The 22119-nt window shown below is 46.8% G+C and overlaps 1 protein-coding gene across 1 annotated transcript in view; it reads right to left on the bottom strand.

Moving 5' to 3' along the window:
- The window catches only part of TTLL11 (tubulin tyrosine ligase like 11), a 274582-nt gene that overhangs the window by 162481 nt on the left and 89982 nt on the right, over positions 1 to 22119 (bottom strand). The window contains exon 4 of the mRNA XM_026457100.1: positions 8235 to 8810. Coding sequence (XP_026312885.1) covers positions 8235 to 8810 — 576 coding nt within the window. The remainder of the gene's footprint in view (positions 1 to 8234; positions 8811 to 22119) is intronic.

Below are 22119 nucleotides of genomic sequence, written 5' to 3'. Positions count from 1 at the left end.
TTACTTACTTTGTCAATTATTTATTGGGCACTACTAGATACCAGGCACTGTTCTTGGCACTGAGCATAAAGCAGTGATAAGACAAAACTCCTACTCCCTTGTAGCTTACGTTTTAGAGGGAAGAGATACCACAAGCAAGTCAATAATGAGAGCGAGGTAAGAGCACAGAGTGTGATACAGTGGGTGGAGGGGAGCATTTGGTGATCCACCCAGGAGGGCCAGGGGGGCCTTGCTAAAGAGGAGACATTTGTCATTCCATTGTCTCTGGCCAGAACAGTTTCTGATGAGAACGTTGTGGTTATTCTTTGTTTTTCTGAACATAGTGTATCTTTTCTTTCTGACTGCTTTTAAGATTTTCTGATCATCACTGATTTGCCAATAGTGTGATTATAATGTGGGGGGGAGTGTGTGTGTGTATTTTACTTGGAATGTCTTGAGCTTCTTAGATTGTGGGTTGATGGGTTTTTTCAAATTTGGAAAATTTTGGCCATTATTTCTTCAAAAGTTTTTAATATTCCCTCTCTCTTCTGCCCTGGGACTTCAATTACACACGTTAGACCACCTGATGTTGGATCATAGTCCACTGAGAGTCTGTTCTTTTTTTCCTTGTCATTTTTCTCTATTTTTGGATACATTCTATTGCTATGTCTTCAAGTTCACTGATGATTTCTACTTCAGCGTCTAATTTGCTGTTAATCACATCCAGTGATATTTTCACCTCAGAGATTATATTTTCTGTTATAGAAGTTTCATTTGGCTCTTTTCACTAGCTTCCATTTCTCTCTTCACTAAGCTCATATGTTCCTTAAAATTTCTGTATATAGTTATAACAGCTGTTTTAGTATCCTTTTCCTGCTAGTTTCATCATTTCTGATATTTTTGGATCTGTTTCTCTTAAATGATTCCCCCATTGGTAAAGGTTACCTTTCCCTGTTTTGTGGAATGTTTAGAGATTTTTTATAATTGAATGCTGGACATTGTGATATTTCAATGCTGAGAGTCTGGACTTTGTCTTCCTTTTAAAGTGCTGGGCTTTGTTTTGGCAGTCAGTTATTTGCAAATCAGCCTGATGCCTTCAAAGCCTTTTGCTTATGGTGAATAGGATGAATCTAGAGTAACCTTCATCCCAGGGAAGATTTAACCCTCCCCATTAAGGCAGAACTTCTTTGGAGACTCCATTGCATGCTCCCAGCCATCACCAAAGACTCTTCACTCCGACTTTTCAGTGCTCGAATGCCTCTCTGTCCTGTGTGAGCCCTGGAAATGGTTCAGCTTATCAGTCTCCCAATTATTCTGTGTCCAGTTTTGTGGATTAACCCTCCATGCATGCACAGCCTAGGACTCAGCAGAGACCCACTGAGATCCCATGCAGCTTTCTGGAGCTCTTTTCCTGCTTAGCTCTTTCCTTTCTATAATTCTGCCCCACAACTTCCAGCCACCTTAGCCTTCCCAAACTTCAATCTTCATCTCCTCAACTCAGTGAGGTCACTGGACGCTGTTTAGGTTCACCTCCTCTGTGTCCATATTCCAAAAATTGCCCCCAGACGAAAAGCTCAGGCAACCATAAGACTCACGTTGGTTTTTTCCCCCTTTTCTCAGAGATCACAGTGCTGAGCTATCTGTGGTCCAAAGTCTGAAAATGCTTCTTTCATGTACGTATTCATATATATTTCTGATAGTCTAGTTGTTTGCAGAAGGTTACATTTAGTCTTTGTTACTCCCTCATCACCAGAAGCAAAAGTCTCAGGGAGGTGACATATGGACAGGGGCTGAATAAAGTGAGAGAATAAGTCATTTTTGGGCTGGGCACGATGGCTCACACCTGTAATCCCAGCACTTTGGGAGGCCGAGGTGGGTGGATCACCTGAGGTCAGGAGTTCGAGACCAGCCTCACCAACATGGTGAAACCCTGTCTGTACTAATATTTTAAAAAATTAGCTGGGCATGGTGGCAGGTAGCTGTAATCCCAGCTACTTGGGAGGCTGAGGGAGGAGAATCGCTTGAACCCAGGAAGCGGAGGTTACAGTGAGCTGAGATGGTGCCGTTGCACTCCAGCCCTGGTCAACAAGAGTGAAACTCCATCTCAAAAAAATAAAAAGAATAAGTCATGTTTGAATAGCTGGGGAAGAGTAGTCCAGGCAGAGGGAAGAGCAAGAACAAAGGCCACTTCTGAAGAACAGCAATGAGTGAGCGAGAGGGCGAGGGGCAGAAGATGAGGTCAGATAGACATGGGGCAGATGGTGCTGCATCTTGTAGACCATGAGAAGGAGCCAGGATTGTAAGTGCAACGAAAAAGCCATTGGAGGGTTTCAGTGAGGAAAGTAACTGAATCCAGCTTGCGTTTCAAAGCATCTCCTTGGCTACAGTGAGAAAAATAGGCTATAGGCAGCAAAGGTAGCTATGGCAGCCATTCAAGTGTGAGGTGATGGCTGCCTAGACTGGGATGGCAACAGTGGAGTTGGTTAGAAGTGGTTGCATTTGGGAATATTTTAAAGGATATTTGTAAGAGTTGCTTATGGATTGGACGTATGAAGGAGGGAAATAGAAAAAAGAAGGATGTCTCAGACTTTTGGATTGAGTGACTGACTGAATGGCACTCGTTTACTGAAACAGTAAAGATGATAGAGAGTAGGTTTGGGAGGGAAGTCAAGAGCTTGACTTTGGACATGTTCAGTGTTTGATGGCTATTAACTATCCAAGTAGAAAATTAAAGTGGGCACTGGGATATACCAGTCTGGAACTCAAGGAAAGGTCAGGACTGGAAATACAGCTGTAGGCACCAATAGCGCAGAGCTGGTGCTTAAAGCCATGGAGGCTACGTGGGATCATTTAGGAATGATTGTCAATAGGTGGACGCCTTTCCAAGGATGGAGCCCTGAGACTCTCCAACACTGCTGACAGGTCCAGAAGAAGAGGCTGAGAAGCAGCAGCCAGGGACATAGGAGAAAAACTGGGAGTGTATGCTTTTATCATATTCTGCTTGGCAAACCCTTATTCATGCTTTATGCTCCAGTTTAAGCATCTCCTCCTCGGGGAAGCCTTCCCTGACAGGGTTAGGCAAAGTTAACGACTCCCTTTTCTGGGCTCTCCCAGCATCCCACATGGACCCTCTCATAGCATTTTTTACAAGGGACTGGAGTTCTCATGAGTCAGCTCTCCCCACTACACTGTGCACTCCCTCAGAGCAGGGACCTTGTCTTATCCATAACCACATGCCCATACTAGCTCAGGGCTTTTCTCAGTGGGTGCTCAGGGAATGTGTTAAAGTCCAAAGGAAGAAGAAGCTGAAATATCAGAAGTGGTTTTTGGAGGAAGGCTTTATCTAGGAGATGGGGCTTGAATAGCACCTTAGAAGGCATTGAAGTTCAAGAAACAGCAAGAATGGGAGAGAGCGTGCCAGGTCAGCCAAGACAGAAGAGAACCAAAGGGCAGCAATAGGAAAGCACAAATTATGTCCAAGACAGCAATTGGATCTGTTTTTTAAGACTGCAGGGCTCAGGGAGGGTACAGGGAAGCTACATTGGGGCCGGGGTCGAGGGTGACAAATGCCAGGCTAGGGAAATGGTTTTCAAACTATGCTCCTTGGAACACTCGTGTTCCCGTTAAGTTTAAAATGTGAATATTTCATGGTTTCTTATAATTTTAAGGCACTTCGTCATAGACAAATTTGAGAGCTGTTGTGGTTACAGATAACAAACAATGGAATAATCGTAAAAACTGTCATTTATTACGTGCTTCCTATGTGCTAGGTGCTGTGCTAAATATTCTTCCTAGTTTGCTCTTATTTGCACTTACAATAATTCTGAGAGGGAGGTACAAATATGGTCTCTAACTGCAGATAAGGAAGCTGAGGCTAAGAATTGTTAACTTGCCAAGAAGACCAGCTACAGGTACCAGGGTTAGCTCAAACCCAGGCCATCTAAAAACCAAATCCAAGCCCTTGACCACTTGCTGCATTGTTCCTTGGCCTTCTTCCCTTGGGGTAACTGGGCTGAAGGGTAAGGAGGAGGTCAAAAAGAACAAAGAATAAAGAGGAGAAACATTTTAGGATCTAGGAACAGCATCTCCTTCAGGCATCTAAGGGAAAGGATCAAGGAGACAGTTAGATACAGGGAGCTAGAAGAAGATATAGACCAAGCAATGGAACTGGGAAAGAACGTTCTTGAAAGCTGAGCTGGAAGCCTTTCCTCTGCGTGTGTTATTTCTGCCATATGATTCATCTACACTGAGACAGATCTTGCTGTACAAGCCAGAGTCACACTGGTGCCCTCAAGAAGACTGACATGAGGATATGTTGCTGGGAGTTACCTAGGCAATAACAGGGGACAGGCTGGGAATGACAGGGAAGCCACGTTCCTTAGCAGCAGATTACAGGAAACCTGCCCACAGCCTGAGCAGTGCCCACAACTGCTCTGGGCCATCACAATTTCCCAAGTCGTTATTGTGGCTATGACTGGAAAGGGGTCACCGTCATATGTTTAAGATAAATGTAATTTCTTTGGCTAGAGTTTATGTTCTGGAATGCTGCAATCTGGGTCAAGCCTAGGGAACAAGTGAGAGGGGCTGTATGGCAAAGAAGTCAGGTGTTCTATCTGCACAGAACATTACAGCTTGAAAAGCCATTCATAATCTTTATCATATTGGAATTTGACAACAACCCGGTGAGGCAGGCAAGGAAGATGAGGCGCAGAGAAGTTAAGTGACTTATATACAAGAACACACAGCAAGTCAATGGCAGAACCTAACCAGGTCCCTAAATCTCTAGGTTCCAAGTCAGCTCAGGTATGTGAGATCCAAACTGAAAAGTGCTCTTACAAGTGATAAGAATAAAGTAAAAGAGGGCTCCAAGGAGAAAAGGATACCATTTTCTCCCTTAATGACTCAGAATCTGAAATGTATGGTAAGACAAATTCCAAATATCTAATACCTTCTACCCTGTCGAAGTGTTGTCACCCACATTACTTCACAATAAAAGGCAGGCAGGGAAGTGAGCGTAGGTGATTTACAGAGAAAGAAGCAGAGGCTCAGAGTGGTGAAGAAACATGCCCAAGCCCGCACAGCTGGAAAGAGGAAGAGCGCTTCCTTGAGCCTGGCCTTCCCCTGTGCTCCTCCTCTCGCCCAGGCCTGGAAGCATTTAGTGTGGTCAAGCAGTGGTAAACAGTCCCAAGGCTGTGGTTCCATTTGCAGACATGATCTGTCCAAACCAGTGGCTCCCTCCCTGTCTGCCCCCTCCACCAGCTCTCCACAGCTTGGGCCCTACTGATGGCTAACCCATGTGCCTGTCCACAGCAAGACAAGCAGCAAAACAACCAGCCTTGCCCTCCACCCTGCCACTCGGTCCAAACCAGGGCTCTGCGGCTTGGCTCTGCATGCCGGGCCCACATGATACTCCTGGAATAGCTGTCATTGTCAAACAGATCTGACCGCATGGTCCCCCGGGATGACCCCTGGACATGTCCACGTTGCAACTTATATCCTTGACCCTAACTTTTTGATGGCTTAGGTTGGGACTTGTTTCCTCTGGTCCTACCTCTAATTTCTGCCCTTTTCTCCTTTCTAATGTTTTAAGCCTCCTACCTGATGGCTGAGCTGTCCATTCTCCCTGGGAACCAAAGGCCAGGGGTCCAGTTTCTCGGGACAAATTTCTGGATGGCAATTACCCCTTCCTAGTACTGATCATGGCCTGAATTCCCCTCCAAAAATTCCCCTCTAGCTTGCCTGGAAATCCTGCTGACTGGCGCCCAGCCCCTGGCGTGTCCTCTGTGGGTTTGGGGCTGCACTTTGGGACCAGCCTCCTCTTCTGTTGTTGAACGAATGCCCCAACCACTAGAGACACTGCCCCACTCCCTCCCTTCTCACTTCTTGTCCCAAGAAACCTGTCACCTGCCTGCTGTAGACTGGAAATAACCCAAATGTTCCTCAACAGAAGAACTGATAATAAATTGTGCATATTCACAATGGAATCTACAACAGTGCAGATGAGACAGTATCCACGACCCCCACCAGCATGGGTGGACCTTTGAAACCTTATGTGTAGTGGAAAAGAATGTTGCAGAAGACTCCATACTTTATAATAGCATTTTTATAAAACTCAAAAACAAGCAAAACAAAACAATATATTGTTTAGGGATACATTCACACCTAATAAAAGTATTTTCAAAAGCAAGGAAATAATAAACATAAAATTCAGGGTAATGTCTATCCCAGAGCTGGGCAGGGACATGGTATGGGGGTGAAACACACTGGTTGGAGATCTTGGGTTGGGAGGAGGGTTTGAGATAATCATTTTGTTGTTTGGCTTCATGGCTTACAAGTATGTTCCATGTATTCTTTTTTCATATATTTCGAGTGCTACAAAATGACTTTAAGGATTAGATGGAGAGGGTGCCAGAGGTTCCTCCTCTTCTCTTCTCCTTCCCTCACTGATTGATCTGGGGGCAGGAAAGTGTGTACCTATGGAGTGTATGGACACCATGTCTGCCCACCCCGCACTGTCACAGCTGAATGGCCTGTAAGAATGTTTCAGCCTCATTCCTCATTTCCTTCTCTCCCACACTCTGGCTGAGTCCACCAGACTCTGGCCCTGGCTCCATCACTCTGCTGAAGACAATTCTCCAGTTAACTCCTTACGAGTGGAGTGGACAGTTTCAGGGCTGGTCTTGCCCGGCATCTCAGCAGCATTTGACGTGCTATCCCTGCCTGCTTCCCCGAGCACCTCCTCCTTGCCATTCGGGCTCCTTCTCTCCTGATATTTATTCTATCTCAAGACACTGCTTCTTGGCCTCCTTTCCTGGCTCCCTCCCCCTCCCCTGCCTGTCCCTTAGTGAAATGATGATGCCCACAGGTGTCTTCTCAGTCCTCTCGTCACCCTCTTTGGTCACCATTTGCTGATGAGTTCCCATCTCTGTCCCCAACCCAGACCTCTGTCTCCTGAACTCCAAGCTCCAAATATCCAACTGTCCCCTCAATCTCTCCACTTGGATGTCGCATAGGCACCTTAAGTCCAACTCCCAACCTTCCCCCAACAGCCTGGTCCTCTTTCAGGGGCCTCTATCCATCCATGCAAGTACCCAAGCCACCTGCACATCAGCCTCGTTTCCTCCCTGACCTCACTGCCACCATCTCTCCTCTCTCTCCAGCCTCATCCAGTCACCAAACTGAGCCCCTCTAGTTCCTTCCCTGTCACCCAGATCTGTCTATTCCCCCTATCTGCACCACAACCTTCCCAGTCCAAACCAGTGTCCTCTCCCGCTTGTGTGAAAGCAACTGTCTCCTAGGGACCTCCCAACTTCTGGCCTTGTCTCAGTGTGTTCTTTACCCTGTAGACACACTGTTCTTTGTAACATGCAAATCTGAGTGCATTCTCCCCTGCTTAAAATTCTCCAAGGACTGCACCCTCCACCCCCGGCAATACCAAGGCTCTCGACATAGACCCTACCTTCCTCTCCCACCTCACCTTTCCTCATCTCCCCCTACATCTCTGCCTTAAACCCCACCCGGCAACCATACTCAACCTCTTCCAGTGCCTCCTGCTTCCCACTCGCCTCTCTGGCTTCAGCACGTTTCTACCTGGAACCCTTTGCCTCCCCGACCCCTACCCAGTTTCTCCTGCTTCATCTAACTCTCGCTCCAGGTTCCAGTTCGACAACCATTTCTTCTGGGAAACCTTCTCTGACCACGCCACTCCTGCCCAGAGAATGTTACGTGGCCTCACGATCTCAGCACCTCAGACGTTTCCTTTTCTACTCTAGCACTTACAACCCTTCATAATCACTGCTTTTTAAATTATACGTCTCTCACAACAGACTCTATGCATCAGCAAGCAGGGCCCTGACTTACTGTCTCAATAGAACCCAGGACAATGCCGGACCCCTTCTAAGCGTATGGCAAAAGCTGTTGAATAAGCAAGTGAATGAATGAATGAGTAAATGAATGGATGTAAAACTCTGCTTTACATACGTTATCTCATTTAATTCTTACAAGAACCTTTTAAGGTAGGTATTCTTCATTTCATTTTACAGGTAACAGAAAGGAAGTAGCTTGCCCCAAATCACACAGCGAGCAAACAGAAAGCTGGAAGTTGGGCCCAGGTTTAACACCCAAGCCCACAGCACCACCAACCCTGTCCCCTCCTCTGGCCATCCCACCCCGATCACTCAACCCACACGAAGCCAGAGAGCCTTCTTGAGGCCGGTTAAAGCTGGAAACGCAGGCTGGGAACTGGCAATGGTTACCTGGAAGCACGTGGGGCCCGGCCTCCCCGTGGGGATGTCTGACTGGTAGAAGACTTTGAGCTCTGGAGTCAGCGCGATGACCGTCTTAATCACCAGGGAGATGATGTCAGACCAGACCTTCTTGATGTCAACGCCTTTGGAAGACAGTCTACAAAGGATGCTGGAAAAAGTCCTTTTGCTGCCGGTGCTAGCACTGTCCGAATGGACAAAGTTGCCGCTGTGGATGTTCAGTGAATAGTTGGTTAAGTGCATAAAGATGTGGTGCAGGTTTTTGGAGGTGGGCTCCTGATATGGCTCAGTACAAAACCTAGAGAGTCCGTCTTTGGCTATATAAATCTCTAAGGGGTCTAAGGACTTGAGTAAGACATACAGACGAATATCAAACTTGAGCTTGTCGATAAGGAGAGGTTTGCAGATGTACTCCTGGACCACCGCCGGCCTGCTCTGGAGGGTCCCTGCCAGGCGGATGTCACTGGGGTCTTTAATGAGGTAGATTCCGTCACCCTGACAACCACCATCAGGTTTCACGATAAAAGTGGGCTTCCAGGAGGGGTCATCGTCTTTCACCATTCGAACCTGGAGGGGGAGAAAAGGATGGCAGACATTATATTCTTTTCCCTCTGGATCCCTAACACAGAGCAGGGCCTTAGCAAATGTGTGGTGAATGAGTGACAAGATGATCCCTGCCGATCTGAGCAGGGGCTGAGCATCTTCCATGGAGACTACACTGCACAAAGTACTGAGATAGTGACATCAGGATTGTCCCCAGTCTTGTGCTCCAGAGCGAGGTGGAGAGTGTAGTGGATTGGCAGTCACAAGACCTGGGTTCAAATCCTGCTTTGCCAGTTATTAGCTACACTTTGAACAGGTCATATGACTAATAATAGGGCTGAGAATGATAATGATGGTGAGCTAATATTATTTATGAGCACCTGTGAAATGCCAGGCACTATATCAGGCGATTACCTAATTAGCTCATCTAACCCTCACAGAAAATATGCTTGTGCCTTTTTATGTCGGGAACAGAGAGGGCACAGCAGATGTTAAGGCCATGGGTGTTGGAGTCAGATGGCCTGGGCTCAGACACTGGCCCTGCTCCTTACCCTGCAGCCTTGGACAAGTGACTTAAGTTATCTACACCATTTCCATCTGTGAAATAGGAGTAAGGTTGTTTTGAGGATTAAATGCATTCATAAATGCAAGAGACTAAGCATCTCAAACCTGAGAAATAAAAGACAGGTCAGGCCGGGCACGGTGGCTCAAGCCTGTAATCCCAGCACTTTGGGAGGCTGAGATGGGCAGATCATGAGGTCAGGAGATCGAGACCATCCTGGCGAACACGGTGAAACCCCATCTCTACTAAAAAAATACAAAAAACTAGCCCGGCGAGGTGGCGGGCGCCTGTAGTCCCAGCTACTCGGGAGGCTGAGGCAGGAGAATGGCATAAACCCAGGAGGCGGAGCTTGCAGTGAGCTGAGATCCGGCCACTGCACTCCAGCCTGGGCGACAGAGCGAGACTCTGTCTCAAAAAAAAAAAAAAGTTCAAAGCCTGGTCGTCACTCTTTTTAGAAGATGAAGTGACTTGCCAGCTAACTCAGGGGCAGAATTGGGATCGGAATCTAGATTGATGACTGAAGCCCTTGGACCTTCCTCTATCCTACCATGTCTTGGTTTCCTCACTTTAAAAATGGGGATATAGACATCTACCTTCACTGGGTCATTGTAAGGATGAAATAAACTAAAACGTACAAAGGGCCAAGTGCAATACCAAACACGGAGCTGAGCTAGTGCACAGGAAATGTTTGTTTTATGTTTACATCCCTTCTAAAGCTCATCTAGTAGACCTGACCAATCCTTCCGTCTGTTGAGATCTTTTTGAAACCAGATCCCGTTGTCCACAGTTATCTGCTTTCATCCCAGCTCCAGGTCAGTGGAACACTCACATAATTAACTATCCGGGCACTAGACCAGTCCAGATAGTCGGTCTGGACCTGTGGATCTGCATAATTCATCCTCGCTCCATTACCTCGGATGCTAGTGAGATGCTTCCTGCAGCTATGGAGAGTGGATGGACCAAAATGGCAGGAGAGGAGGTTTTCACAAGCAGAGAGAAGCTGGAGGAAATGTAAGGGTGGATTTGAAAGAGGAGACACGCTCTCTGCAGCTTCTGGTGTGAAAGTTCCCCTCTGAAATCTGAGGGGAGTGCCCGGCAGGCTGAGTTGGTGGGTGCCCCAGTGAGGGACTCCTTTCAGCCCTCCGCCTTTGCTGTGTAAGCCCAACCCAGGACATCTGCACTCTGGCTTGTGCTTATCTCTTTGACCAGCCTATATTTCTAAATGAAGCTTTTGCCAATTCCTTGGGCACTATCAGTTTTTCCAGGCTTGTGAAAGATCTCTAACAATGGAGAAACACTTAAAGTCTTAACAATGGTCCATATCAATTGTTTCCCCTTGTCAGCAGGATCCGAGAATGGAACTTCACAAGAGATCAATGCAAGCCTCCCAGGACGTTCCACTGAGGCTTCCTTGCAACTGTGACCTTGACGTTTATGTAGTTATTTAATATTCAACCAAAGCATTCGTACACTTGGCCCTTTACAGTAAATATAAGTGTGCTGGACAAATGGCAGTTATGGATCAGGAAGTGAAAAATGTCAAGTTTGCACTGATAGGAAATTTTTCCCTCTGGAAAGCTTTTGCTATGCCAAAGACACTAACAGTTCAATATATTATCCAGAGCAATATTTTCTCCTTTGAATTCCATGTGTATGCCTTAAATAAATTAAACTACCTGGTCAACAGTCTCCGTCACTCATTGGATTCCTGAATACTTCTTCTGCTCTTTGCCAGAATAGTGCCATACAAATCAAGATTATTAATACTCATAGAATCATTGAATTTTTTAGAACTAGAAGAATCCTCAGAGATCAACATCACCCAGTACTCTCAATAGTCAAGGGGGAAACTGAGGCTCAGAGCGGTGACATGACTTCCCTTGGGTCCCACAACTGGCCAGTAGTATGGTCAGGATGAGAACTGAGGTCTCCTGATCCCACCTCAAGTTTTACCTCTAAGATAAAACTGAAGATCTCTTGTTCCTCTTCTTACTGTAGGAAAGATCCTCCTAATGTATCAGACAGTACTGAGGTCTGTGCTCTGGCCTCACCCTAAAAGATTTTGGCCCTGAGTATGGCCATCCAGGAACTATATCTGTAGATCCTAAGTTGGCCAGACTGCCCCAGTTTCACATATTCTGTCTGGGTTCCTTGCTGGTTAAAGCCCAGGTGTGATCTATAGGAAACCCTCACAATTGTTCAGAACGTGGTTCCCATAGCCACCAGACCCTTCCACCACTGCTGCCGTAAAAAGAGAAACATTTTTCAGAATTCATATTCGCTCTCCTCTGAGGTTTATTCAAGAATGACCCTTTCCCAGCAGCTATTAAAGTTAAAAAGTAACACGTTGGCTCTTAAAAAGAAGTCATGGACCAGAATGAAAATCTCATTGATATACCTGGGCCCCGGCCTCAGCAATTCTGACTTAATCAATCTGACATGAGACCTGGGCATGTGTATTTTGGAAAAATCACCGCAGGTGATTCTGACAAGCACTCTGTCTGAGAATCACTGGATTAAGTGAATTAAATAAAAATACCATCTGAAACCAACATATTGAATGAAGTATTCTGCACTGGTGTTGGCTGGAGTGTGAGGAGGACTTGCACTTATGCTACAACTGATGGTATCCCCAGTTTTATCTAAACCCTCTGTTGGACCTGAAATCTATTACCTTGTAACTGTATACAGGGATGGCTGAAAGAGATACACAGAGGAGGTAGTGGCCTAATTGCCTGGCACTCCTCTGGCCTATTGAAAAATTTATGTGGTTTTTACTGCCCCCTAGTGGACATCTAGAAAACGCTATTGGGAAAGTCACCCCGTTCAAAATTCCAACACGACTGAGCAGTAAGATACTCTACTAAGATATTAAAATTGTCTTAAAGAAACACCACTACAAATGAAACTCACACATGGAACAAAATGGATGTATCCTGAGGATACTATGCTAAGTGAAATCAACTAGACCCAAAAAGAAAAGTACTGTAAGAGTGCACTTATATGAGGTACCTAGAGCAGTCATATTCACAGAGGCAGAAATTACAATGGTGTTTTCCAGGGCTGGGGTGGGAGAGAATGGAGAGTTACTGATTAATGGGTATAGAGTTTCAGTTTTGCAACATGAAAAAAGTTCTGGAGATGGATGATGGTTGTACAAAAATGTGAACGTACTTAATGCCACTGTACACTTAACGTACATACCATGTACATTTAAAAATGGTTAATCTGGTAAATCTAGGGTATATTTTACCAAAATTTTAAAATTAATTTTTAATTTTTTTAAGCCACAGCTTTTGGTAAGTTAGAAATAGTACTACAGTGAAAAACAAAAAAATCTGGATTTTAGATTTTCAATTGTTTCTGACTGTGTGACCTCGAGAAAGTCACCTAACTTTCTGGGCTTTGTTGTAGTCACCTATAAAATAAAGGGGTCAGACTAAGGTCCCTGGCTTCCGCCAGCAAGCAAGTGCTGAACCGTGATTTATCTTGACATCACCACAGTTGAAGGCTGCGTTATAAACACACAAGTGGCATTCATCACGCCGGAGAGTTCCCACTGTGCTGTTTGGATCAGCACATTGCGATGATCTATAAGAGGAGGAGATTTGGATCTGAGATTTATGAGGCATTTGAGGAAATCAGCAGGGCATTTGGAGGAAGCAAGCTAAAATGTTTGCAGGGAGAAATTCAGCAACTAGAATATCAAGCCACAAAACATTATTAGCAATGAGGGGCAGGTAAGAGGCCAATTTCTGAAGAAATACTGTGTCTGCAATACCGGGGAAGTCAAAACCAGTTAGGGCACTCCTTTGTCACTCAGGTGGATTTGCATTCAATCTTAGCAACTCAGACCTTTGATGTCACAGGCACACGCTACAGATCTCAGGCAAAAACAAGCCTCTGGTAGACAAAATCAATGTCACACAGTGCATGCCAGACAGGAGGCAGGGCCAGCCCCTGCCAGCCTCAGGGACATGAGCCTGGTACCCAGGGCAAATTCCTACCTCAATGTTCAAGGCAATTTCTGAGTCCCAGTTAAGATGGAAGGCAGTCTGCAGTGAGGTTACCTAGGGCCAGATGGAAAGGGCAAGAATGGCCTGTTGGGGCAGAATGGGAGAAAGAGCAGTGAGGCAGAAAGGAAGGACTCGGGCAGATGATGTGCTGCTTCAGTGGGGGGTTATGAATGCAGGAACAGGCAGGACACTTCGGGGAAACTGTAGACAATTCTGATGGCTGGAGAACATAAAGGAGGTGGAGGGGGTGTGCAATGGAAATCCCACTAGTGAGATAGGCAGGGGCCAGATACCACTACCACCACCAATAATAGTAATAGCATTAGCATACACTTGCTGAGGCCTTCCTATGGGTCAGGCACTGTTCTAAGCACTTTGGAGGTATTATCTCACTTAATCCTCACGACAATCCTATTTTACAGATAGGGAGAGGGAGGCCCAGAGATGTCAAGTAGCTTGTCAAAGATTACACAGCCAATAGGTCACAAAGCCAGGATTTGAACCCAGGCAGGCAGATTCCAGAGCCCATGCCAGAATAAATGAGGGATGTATGAGAAGAAAGGGGATGGAGGAAGATCGGGCATAGCTAGGAGGTAAGGCCTCATAGGGAAGGCCCTCGAATGTTGGTTTAGGGAGTTTGAGCAATGTCCTAAAATGATGGGGACTCCCTGAAAGGTTTTGAGAAGAAAGCAACTTAATTAGATCTGTACTACGTGAAGATGCCTCAGGCTACCACATAGAAAATGTACCCAAGTGGGTGGATAGTCTGGGGCAGAGAGGAAAAGCCCAAACTGAGGCTGCAGTGGAGTCAGAGGGAAGGAGAGAGGTTTGGGAAATATTTTGGAGCTAAAATCAACAAAACTGGGTGAATGGGAGAGGGAGACAGGAACATAAAGGATAATTCCTCTATGTCTAGGTAGTCACAGGGAATACAAGGGGAGGAGGAAAGGCTGGGGGAGGCAGTGGGAAGATGATCAGCTGGGCAGAGGACCCTGGAGGGTGCACACCTGGAGAGGTTTGTGGTCCCTGGGAAAGGTATCTGGAGCTTGGGAGAGAGATCTGGGGTCATCAGGCCCCTGAGGATGGCTGAGGCCCTCACAATGGGCCAGATTACGCAGAGATAGGATGGAGAGGAAGAAGAGGGCACCTGGGAGCCAGAGGCTGGAATGGGCAGAACAGATCCCAAAACATCTTGCATTTATACTCCATGTGCAGGCGAAGGATGGAGTTTCAACTGACGAGGTACATGCATCCACACATCGCCAGAGCACCCAGGAAGAAGATAGTTTGGAAGGAATAAAGACAGGTTTAGGAAGGTCCCGAGGCTATCAAATTCTGAAGGCCTGCGCTGGGGCAGGGACAGTGGGGCTGAAATAGGGAGCTGAGAGAAGAGGTAGAATCAGGGCACATGGTGACTGGATGGATGTGAAAAGGGAGAGACGAAAGGGTCATGGGTGAGCTCACGGTTTGGGGCTTCAGCAATTTGGGGAGGGGTGATGGTACAGATTTAGGGACTACAGGGAGAGGTGCAGGTCTTATTGAAGGAAAGTGGGGACAAGGAGAGGAGGAATTCACTTCATCAAATGAGTATTATTTGCATGACTCCAGACAGAGCTAATTTAGGACTTTATAATATTCCACCAGCCCTTTACTGTTCATCGGAACCAGGCCAGGTTATCCGTTATCTCCTACAGATGATTAATTCTGATACCACAACTCTTCCAGGCTTAGAAAGAAGAGCTGCTGTCTGAGAGAGGTGAGACTCAGACTCTAAACTCAGATGGGGCATACCTTGAACTGGAGCACAGGTATCCGAACAGACCTCTCAGCTCCGTGGTGAGTGCGGAAACCACGGGCCCATGAGTAGTGCCTGCCACTGTGCGGTCAAACATTTTCACCACTTCCTGGCTTTTGAAGAGTTCCAGTTAAGAAAATCTAAGCAGCAAAGAAAGCAACCCTGTTCGGCTCATCACTGATGATTACCCTGAGTTTACTGGAGCGATGGCATCAATTAACCCCAAGGAGTTGGGGCTGACGCCTTGCATGCACTCCTCACATGGCCTGGATGATCCTCCCTTTCTTGGCAGACAGCACCAATGCACCCTGGCAGTCTCGCTTCCTGCCCTTCCCTCCTGTCCTCTCTCTCACCTCGATGCCTTTACACCGGCTTTCCCTGGACCTCCACCGGCCTCCTGCTCCTTCTTTGCCTGTAAAGCCCCGCCCATCATCTATGGTCCCTTGGGAAGTTCCCTCTAAGAATCATTTCCTGGCCTGCAACCCTCTATACAAACATCTTTTCCTTCCCAAAGTCCTTCTCCATACTGAGCTTCCCCATATTTTCATGACCAGCCCTTTGAGGCCCAGGAAGGAATCATCACTACACACACAGAGACACACACACATGCATACACGAGTACACACATGCGAGCACACACACACACACTATAAACAAAGAAACTGAGGCCAAGGGGCAAGGAGACTTGCCCAAGGCCACATAGCTAGTAACAGAACCAGAACTATTAGGTTGGTGCAAAAGTAACAGAAGTTTTGCCATTGAAAGTAGGTGAAAACCACGATTTCTTTTGCACCAACCTAAATAATACATTAAATCTTCTGATACCCAACCCTAAGCTGTTTCTATCATAATTAATTCAGGCATCTGAAGAAATCTTTCAGAAGAAAACTTGGAATAAGTACTCTCTCTCATTCTTGTTCTGAATACATTTGTTTTCTGCTATTATAAATTTTGATGTTCTGCAAAGATATTACTTTATGTAATTGGCAACTCTCCACTCTATGGAGAATGAGGAAATTGAGGCCCAGAGCGTCCAGTGAGAAATCTACAGTCATCTAGCTAGGTCAGTTCTGGGCCACACTGCCCTTTCTTTGAAGATGTTCTCAAGTTCACTGTGGAGGTGGACACAGCATCACACGGCTGCTCAAGGCAGCTGGTGCTTCTGCTCAGAAAACTCAAGGGGCAAGGAATAGCCTCTCCACCTGCTTTACCCCAATGCCAGCCTGCTACCAGTGCAACTTAATGGACCCTGCTTTTGGAGAACAGCAGCCTTCTGTGAGCCATATCTACCCATCATTCGTGAGCAACCAAAAACCTCCCTAGAACACGCCTGGGGCACTGAAACCTGTTTAATAGGAAGGTCCCAGTCACACTGTGAGACTGTCCATCTTCCTCTCGGGTCCCTTCTCACACCCTGCCCCTAACTACTGGAGCTGAGGGGAGTGAGGACACAGCCTGGTGAGTTAGCCCTGCCTGGCCTCCCCGCTCCTTCCCCACAGTGCAGTTCCAGTCAGCCTCTGTCCAGTCCCACCTAATTCCCCTACCACGTGGGTTCTAAGCCCAGCTTGCTTGGCCTAAAGCCTAGCTTCCTAAGGGCCCTGGGTGACCCTGGCACACATGGGGGTCCTCAGACTGCAGCTTCCCTTTACCTCCTCTGAGTCCACGTACTGGTTGTCTGCGAGCAGCAGCTGCAGAGAGGACGTGGGCTTCGGAAGCAGGCTGCCCTGGGTTCAGATCTCAGCTCAGCCCCTTCCTAGCTGTAGGACCTTGGTCAAGCTACTTACTCCCTCTCACAGTACTATTTTTAGCATTTCATTTTATCTTATTAGGCTGCCTTGGTTTCCTGATCATCCTCCTAAGTGATCAGATTCCTAGGTGAGGCTCATCCCAACCTACTTGGCCAGAGTCTCAGCGTCTGCCTATCCTCTCCTCCAGTGCTTGCCCATGGGTGGCTGGGACCCGTCTCCTGAGACTCGGCTGTTTCCTGGGTCCACCTGGGTGTCAGCCTCTCATTTCCCAACTCCTGGGGGCCACCCCATCAGAGTCCAGCCCACAGCCTGCCTCATCTCTCTGGCCCACAGCCTCATTCTCCTTCCCCAAGTCTCCTACTGAGAGCCCAGAAGGCATCACAGCTGAGCCCGCCTGGAACATAACACTCCGCTGCTGAGTAAGCTCCCCTTGCAGCTAAAATCGTTTTTCCAGTAGTGAGGATTTCCTGCTAATGAACTAGTTAAATAATCTTCAGCTCACTTCCAAGTGTATACAACTGGTTATAGTCACAGGTGCTTCAGATCACTGGGCCCAGCTTTTCCTCCTTCCCCACACCACAGTCCTATGTCCCTTGTGGTCCACCATAATTTACACACTAAACTTTTTATTATTTATTTATTTATTTTTTGAGACAAAGTCTTGCTCTGTCACCCAGGCTGGAGTGCAATAGCGCAATCTCGGCTCACCGCAACCTCCGCCTCCTGGGTTCAAGCGATTCTCGTGCCTCAGCCTCCCAAGTAGCTGGGATTACAGGCACCTGCCACCACACCCGGCTAATTTTTGTATTTCAGTAGAGATGGGGTTTCACTATGTTGGTCAGGCTGGTCTCAAACTCCTGACCTCAAGTGATCCACCCACCTCAACCTCCCAAAGTGCTGGGATTACAGATGTGAGCCACTGTGCCCAGCCTAAATTTTTTTTTAATGCAAGAATATCAATGTCTTATTTTACAACACTCAAACAAGGTGCCCTCCCTTCCAGTGCTCTTTTGGCTAAACTAGCAGTATTGAGCAACTGCAGTATTGATCAGTGCCAGGCAGTGCACTAGGCACGTCAATATGTATACATGAGATCTAATCCTACAAGTCAGGCAATAGCATTTTCATTGACTTATGTATTTGTTTGTTTACTGTTTTTGCAGAGACGGGGTCTTGCTATGTTGCCCAGGCTGGTCTCAAACTCCTGGGCTCAAGCAGTCCTCCTGCCTTACCCTCCCAAAGTGCTGGGATTATGGCATGAGCCACTGTACCTGACCCAGAATTTTCATTTCTAGGCTTTGTAACTAGAGGTTTCTCTCCATATTCCAAGACCCTACAAAAAAGTGGCAGAGTTAACTACGCTGCTTACTCCTTGAAGGCAGGGGCAGTATTTCCCTCATCCGTCGATTCTCTTGCCCACTATGTCCCCAGCTAGCACTGGAAGAGCCTTAATGGAGGTGGACTCAGCAAATGCTTATGCGAACCCGCCTCTGTCTCATTGGTTCAATGCTGTCATGTTGTATCCAGGATCACAGGTGGCATTTCTTCAAACGCTAATCCTGGGTGATGCCAATCACTTCCTGGACTTCAGTTAAAGTATACCTCAAAAGCAGGTAACTCCCCATTCTCTATCTCTGGAGCGTACCTCTCTTAGGCTCCAGACTCATACAATTAGATATGTCAAATGTGACACGTCCAAAACTAAGCTCATTGTCTTTTCTCTCAACTCTACCCCTCCTGTGTTCCCTCTAACAGTAAACATTACCACCATCCATCCGTACTCCCAAGCCAGAGATCTGAGATCACCTTCTCCTTCATCACTCACCCCCACCCAATCATCAAATTGACATTTCTGCATCCGAACGCGTCTTACAGTCCCTTAATCATCTCAGCATTTCTCACCTGAATTGCTGCAATAGCTTCCTAGGTGACCTGACTGCAGTACAAGCTCTGTGCTGGGCACTTCCCATACATTATTTTCCATTCTAATAAGCAACCCTGTGAGATAGGCATTAAAGGGTGAGCCACATGAAATTGTCATTTTTATAAGTCAAACCCAGCTACACACACACGCACACACACATTTGCATGTGATTCAACCTAATACTATTATTATTACCAATCTGCCCTCCCATCGCAGGCAAGGAAAGTGAGATTTACAGGGTAATTTATTTCCCCAATCACACATTTTATACCCTGGGGAGCCAGGATCTGAACATGGGTGTGTGTTCAAATTTCCAAAGGCCACACTTTTTCTGCTAAATCATATCATCTTCAGGTCCGTATATCAGTTCCTAGAGGAATGCTCACAGCCCTAAATACATTACTTAGAGTATTAACACATCTTAATACTTTTATCAGAGGCGTTTGAACCAGAGCAACTCCATCTTAAATAGGATCTGGGTAGAACGAGGCTAAAACCTACTGTGTTGCATTCCCAGAAGGTGAGGCATTCTAAGTCACAGGATGAGACAGGAGGTCAGCACAGATACAGGTCATAAAGACCTTGGTGATGACTGGGCACAGTGGCTCATGCCTGTAATCCCAGCACTTTGGGAGGCTGAGGCAGGGGGATCATGAGGTCAGGAGATCGGGACCATCCTGGCTAACATGGTGAAATCCCGTCTCTGCTAAAAATACAAAAAAATTAGCCGGACGTGGTGGCAGGCGCCTGTAGTCCCAGCTACTCGGGAGGCTGAGGCAGGAGAATGGCGTGAACCCACGAGGCAGAGCTTGCAGTGAGCCAAGATCACACCACTGCACTCCAGCCTGGGCAACAGAGCGAGACTCAGTCTCAAAAAAAAAAAAGACCTTTCTGATAAAACAGCTTGCTGTCAAGAAGCCAGCTGAAACCCACTAAAATCAAGATGGCAACAAGAGTGATCTCTGGTCCTCCTCACTGTGACACTCCCACCACGCCACGACAGTTTACAAATACATGGCAACGTCAGGAAGTTACACTATATGGTCTAAAAAGGGGAGGCACGAATAATCTACCCTTTGTTTAGCATGTAATCAAGAACCATAAAATGGGCAACCAGCAGCCTTTGGGGCTGTTCTATGGAGTAGCCATTTCTTTTATTTGTCTACTTTCTTAATAAACTTGCTTCCACTTTACGGACTTGCCCTGAATTCTTTCTTGCACGAGATACAAGAACCCTCTCTTGGAGTCTGGATCAGGAACCCTTTCTGGTAACACTTTAAAATGTTATTAATAATAATACATAACAGTAACAACTACCATTTATGAGCACCAATGAGGTGCCTTACAATAGTTATTTCACTTAATCTCCACAGCTAAGCCATGAGAAATCTACTGGTATTTTTTTTCTTTTTTAGGTTTTATTTTGTTTTGTTCTTCAGCACCTTGTTTGTGTGTATGTGTGTGAAACACTGTTTTTTGTTTTCTTGAGACTGAGTCTCACTCTGTCACCCAGGCTGGAGTGCAATGGTGAGATCTCGGCTCACTGCAACTGCAGCCTCCCAGGTTCAAGTGATTCTCCTGCCTCAGCCTCCCGAGTAGCTGGGATTACAGGAGTGCGCCACACGTCTGGTCAATTTTTGTATTTGTAGTAGAGACAGGGTTTCCCCATGTTGGACAGGTTGATCTCGAACTTCTGACCTCAGGTGATCCACCCACCTTGGCCTTCCAAAGTGCTGGGATTACAGACATGAGCCACTGCATCTAGCTACAACACTGTTCTTAATAATGTTACAAATAAGGATCCGAGACTGAGCGAAGCCATGTGACCTGCAGGTCACACAGGAGGTGGTAAGCCAAAAAGCAGGATGTGGGACAAGGAAGCTAAGCCTACTTCAGGGGTCAAGGCTGCCAAGATGGACACTCGCCTTGAGTCCCAGCAGCACAGCCTGTACTTGGATCAGGTTCACAAGCCCAGGGTGGACGGAGACAGCAGTACAGAGCTGGTGCTTCTGGGCAACAGCTCTGACCTCTAAAGAGAACTGGCGAGAAACTGACACAACCAAGAGGATAGTTTTAAACACACACGCAGCCACTTAGAGAGCCTGGTCGGGGTGGCCAAGTGCCCACCCAGGAACGCTCAGCCTGATCATTTACACCACGAGAGTGAGAACAGGATCTCCTGCAAGCCTCTGGATTTCAACTGCTGGTTTAAATTTCAAGGAGAAGCATGAAGGTGTTGACATGTAAGGAATTACTTGTTCATGCCTTTGATCACCCTCAAACTCCAGGGTGTTCTAAATGAGCGTGATGGTTGGAAGCCAAGTTGAGCTGATTTGTACAAAGGAACTCCTACTGTGCCACCGGGGGGCCGCTACAGAAGCCACGTTTCCTTAAATCAACACTGCCTGTTTCCCCCACTTTCAGTTCAATGGCATCAGGTGGCCACGGGACAACAGGACCTTGGGCTAAGCTCCCTCTCATGGGCTCCCAGGAAATGTTAGGCCGGCACCCGCTTCCTGATCTCCGGTCTATCACTTCACCTGGGTGGTCATTTGAAAGGAAACCTCTCTGCTTCCTTAATAAATCAGAGAGGGACACTGAAGGCAGCCTCTCTTTGGGGAAGCAGATGCCCCAACTGCTCTCCCAAATTTACTTTCCCTTTGGGGATATCTCGCTAGCAGCTACCACAGCCACAATGGTCTTAGGACAGGGAGGGAAGTTTCGATGCCCTTTAATGCTCTGGACAACACCTGGGCTCCAACTCTTTCCTTAGGCCCCCGCAGCCATAGACATAGCTTTTGAGACTTTATTGATGACTCAAGGAGAGGAGAAGGGAAATAAACACAGAGAAGAGCACTGATAATTGTGTTTACAAGATACTCTCACCTCAGCATGACAGAGTTCTTTAGTTTGCCCTTAGATGGCAGAGGCAATGTTTTCCCATCCCCTGGGAAAACATCCAGATTCCCTGGAGGCTCAGCATCAACCCAAATGTCCATCAGTGACAGACTGGATTAGGAAAATGTGGCACATATACACCATGGAATACTATGCAGCCATAAAAAAGGATGAGTTTATGTCCTTTGTAGGGACATGGATGCAGCTGGAAACCATCATTCTCAGCAAACTATCGCAAGAACAGAAAACCAAACACCGCACTCATAGGTAGGAATTGAACAATGAGATCACTTGGACTCGGGAAGGGGAACATCACACACCTTCCTATTATGGGGAGCCTATTATGGGGAGGGGGGAGGAGGGAGGGATGGCATTGGGAGTTATACCTGA

Source organism: Piliocolobus tephrosceles, chromosome 14, assembly GCF_002776525.5.
Source record: "Piliocolobus tephrosceles isolate RC106 chromosome 14, ASM277652v3, whole genome shotgun sequence".
NCBI lineage: Eukaryota > Metazoa > Chordata > Mammalia > Primates > Cercopithecidae > Piliocolobus > Piliocolobus tephrosceles.
Note: the sequence above shows the minus strand (reverse complement) of the source record. Positions and strands in the feature narration are given on the sequence as shown.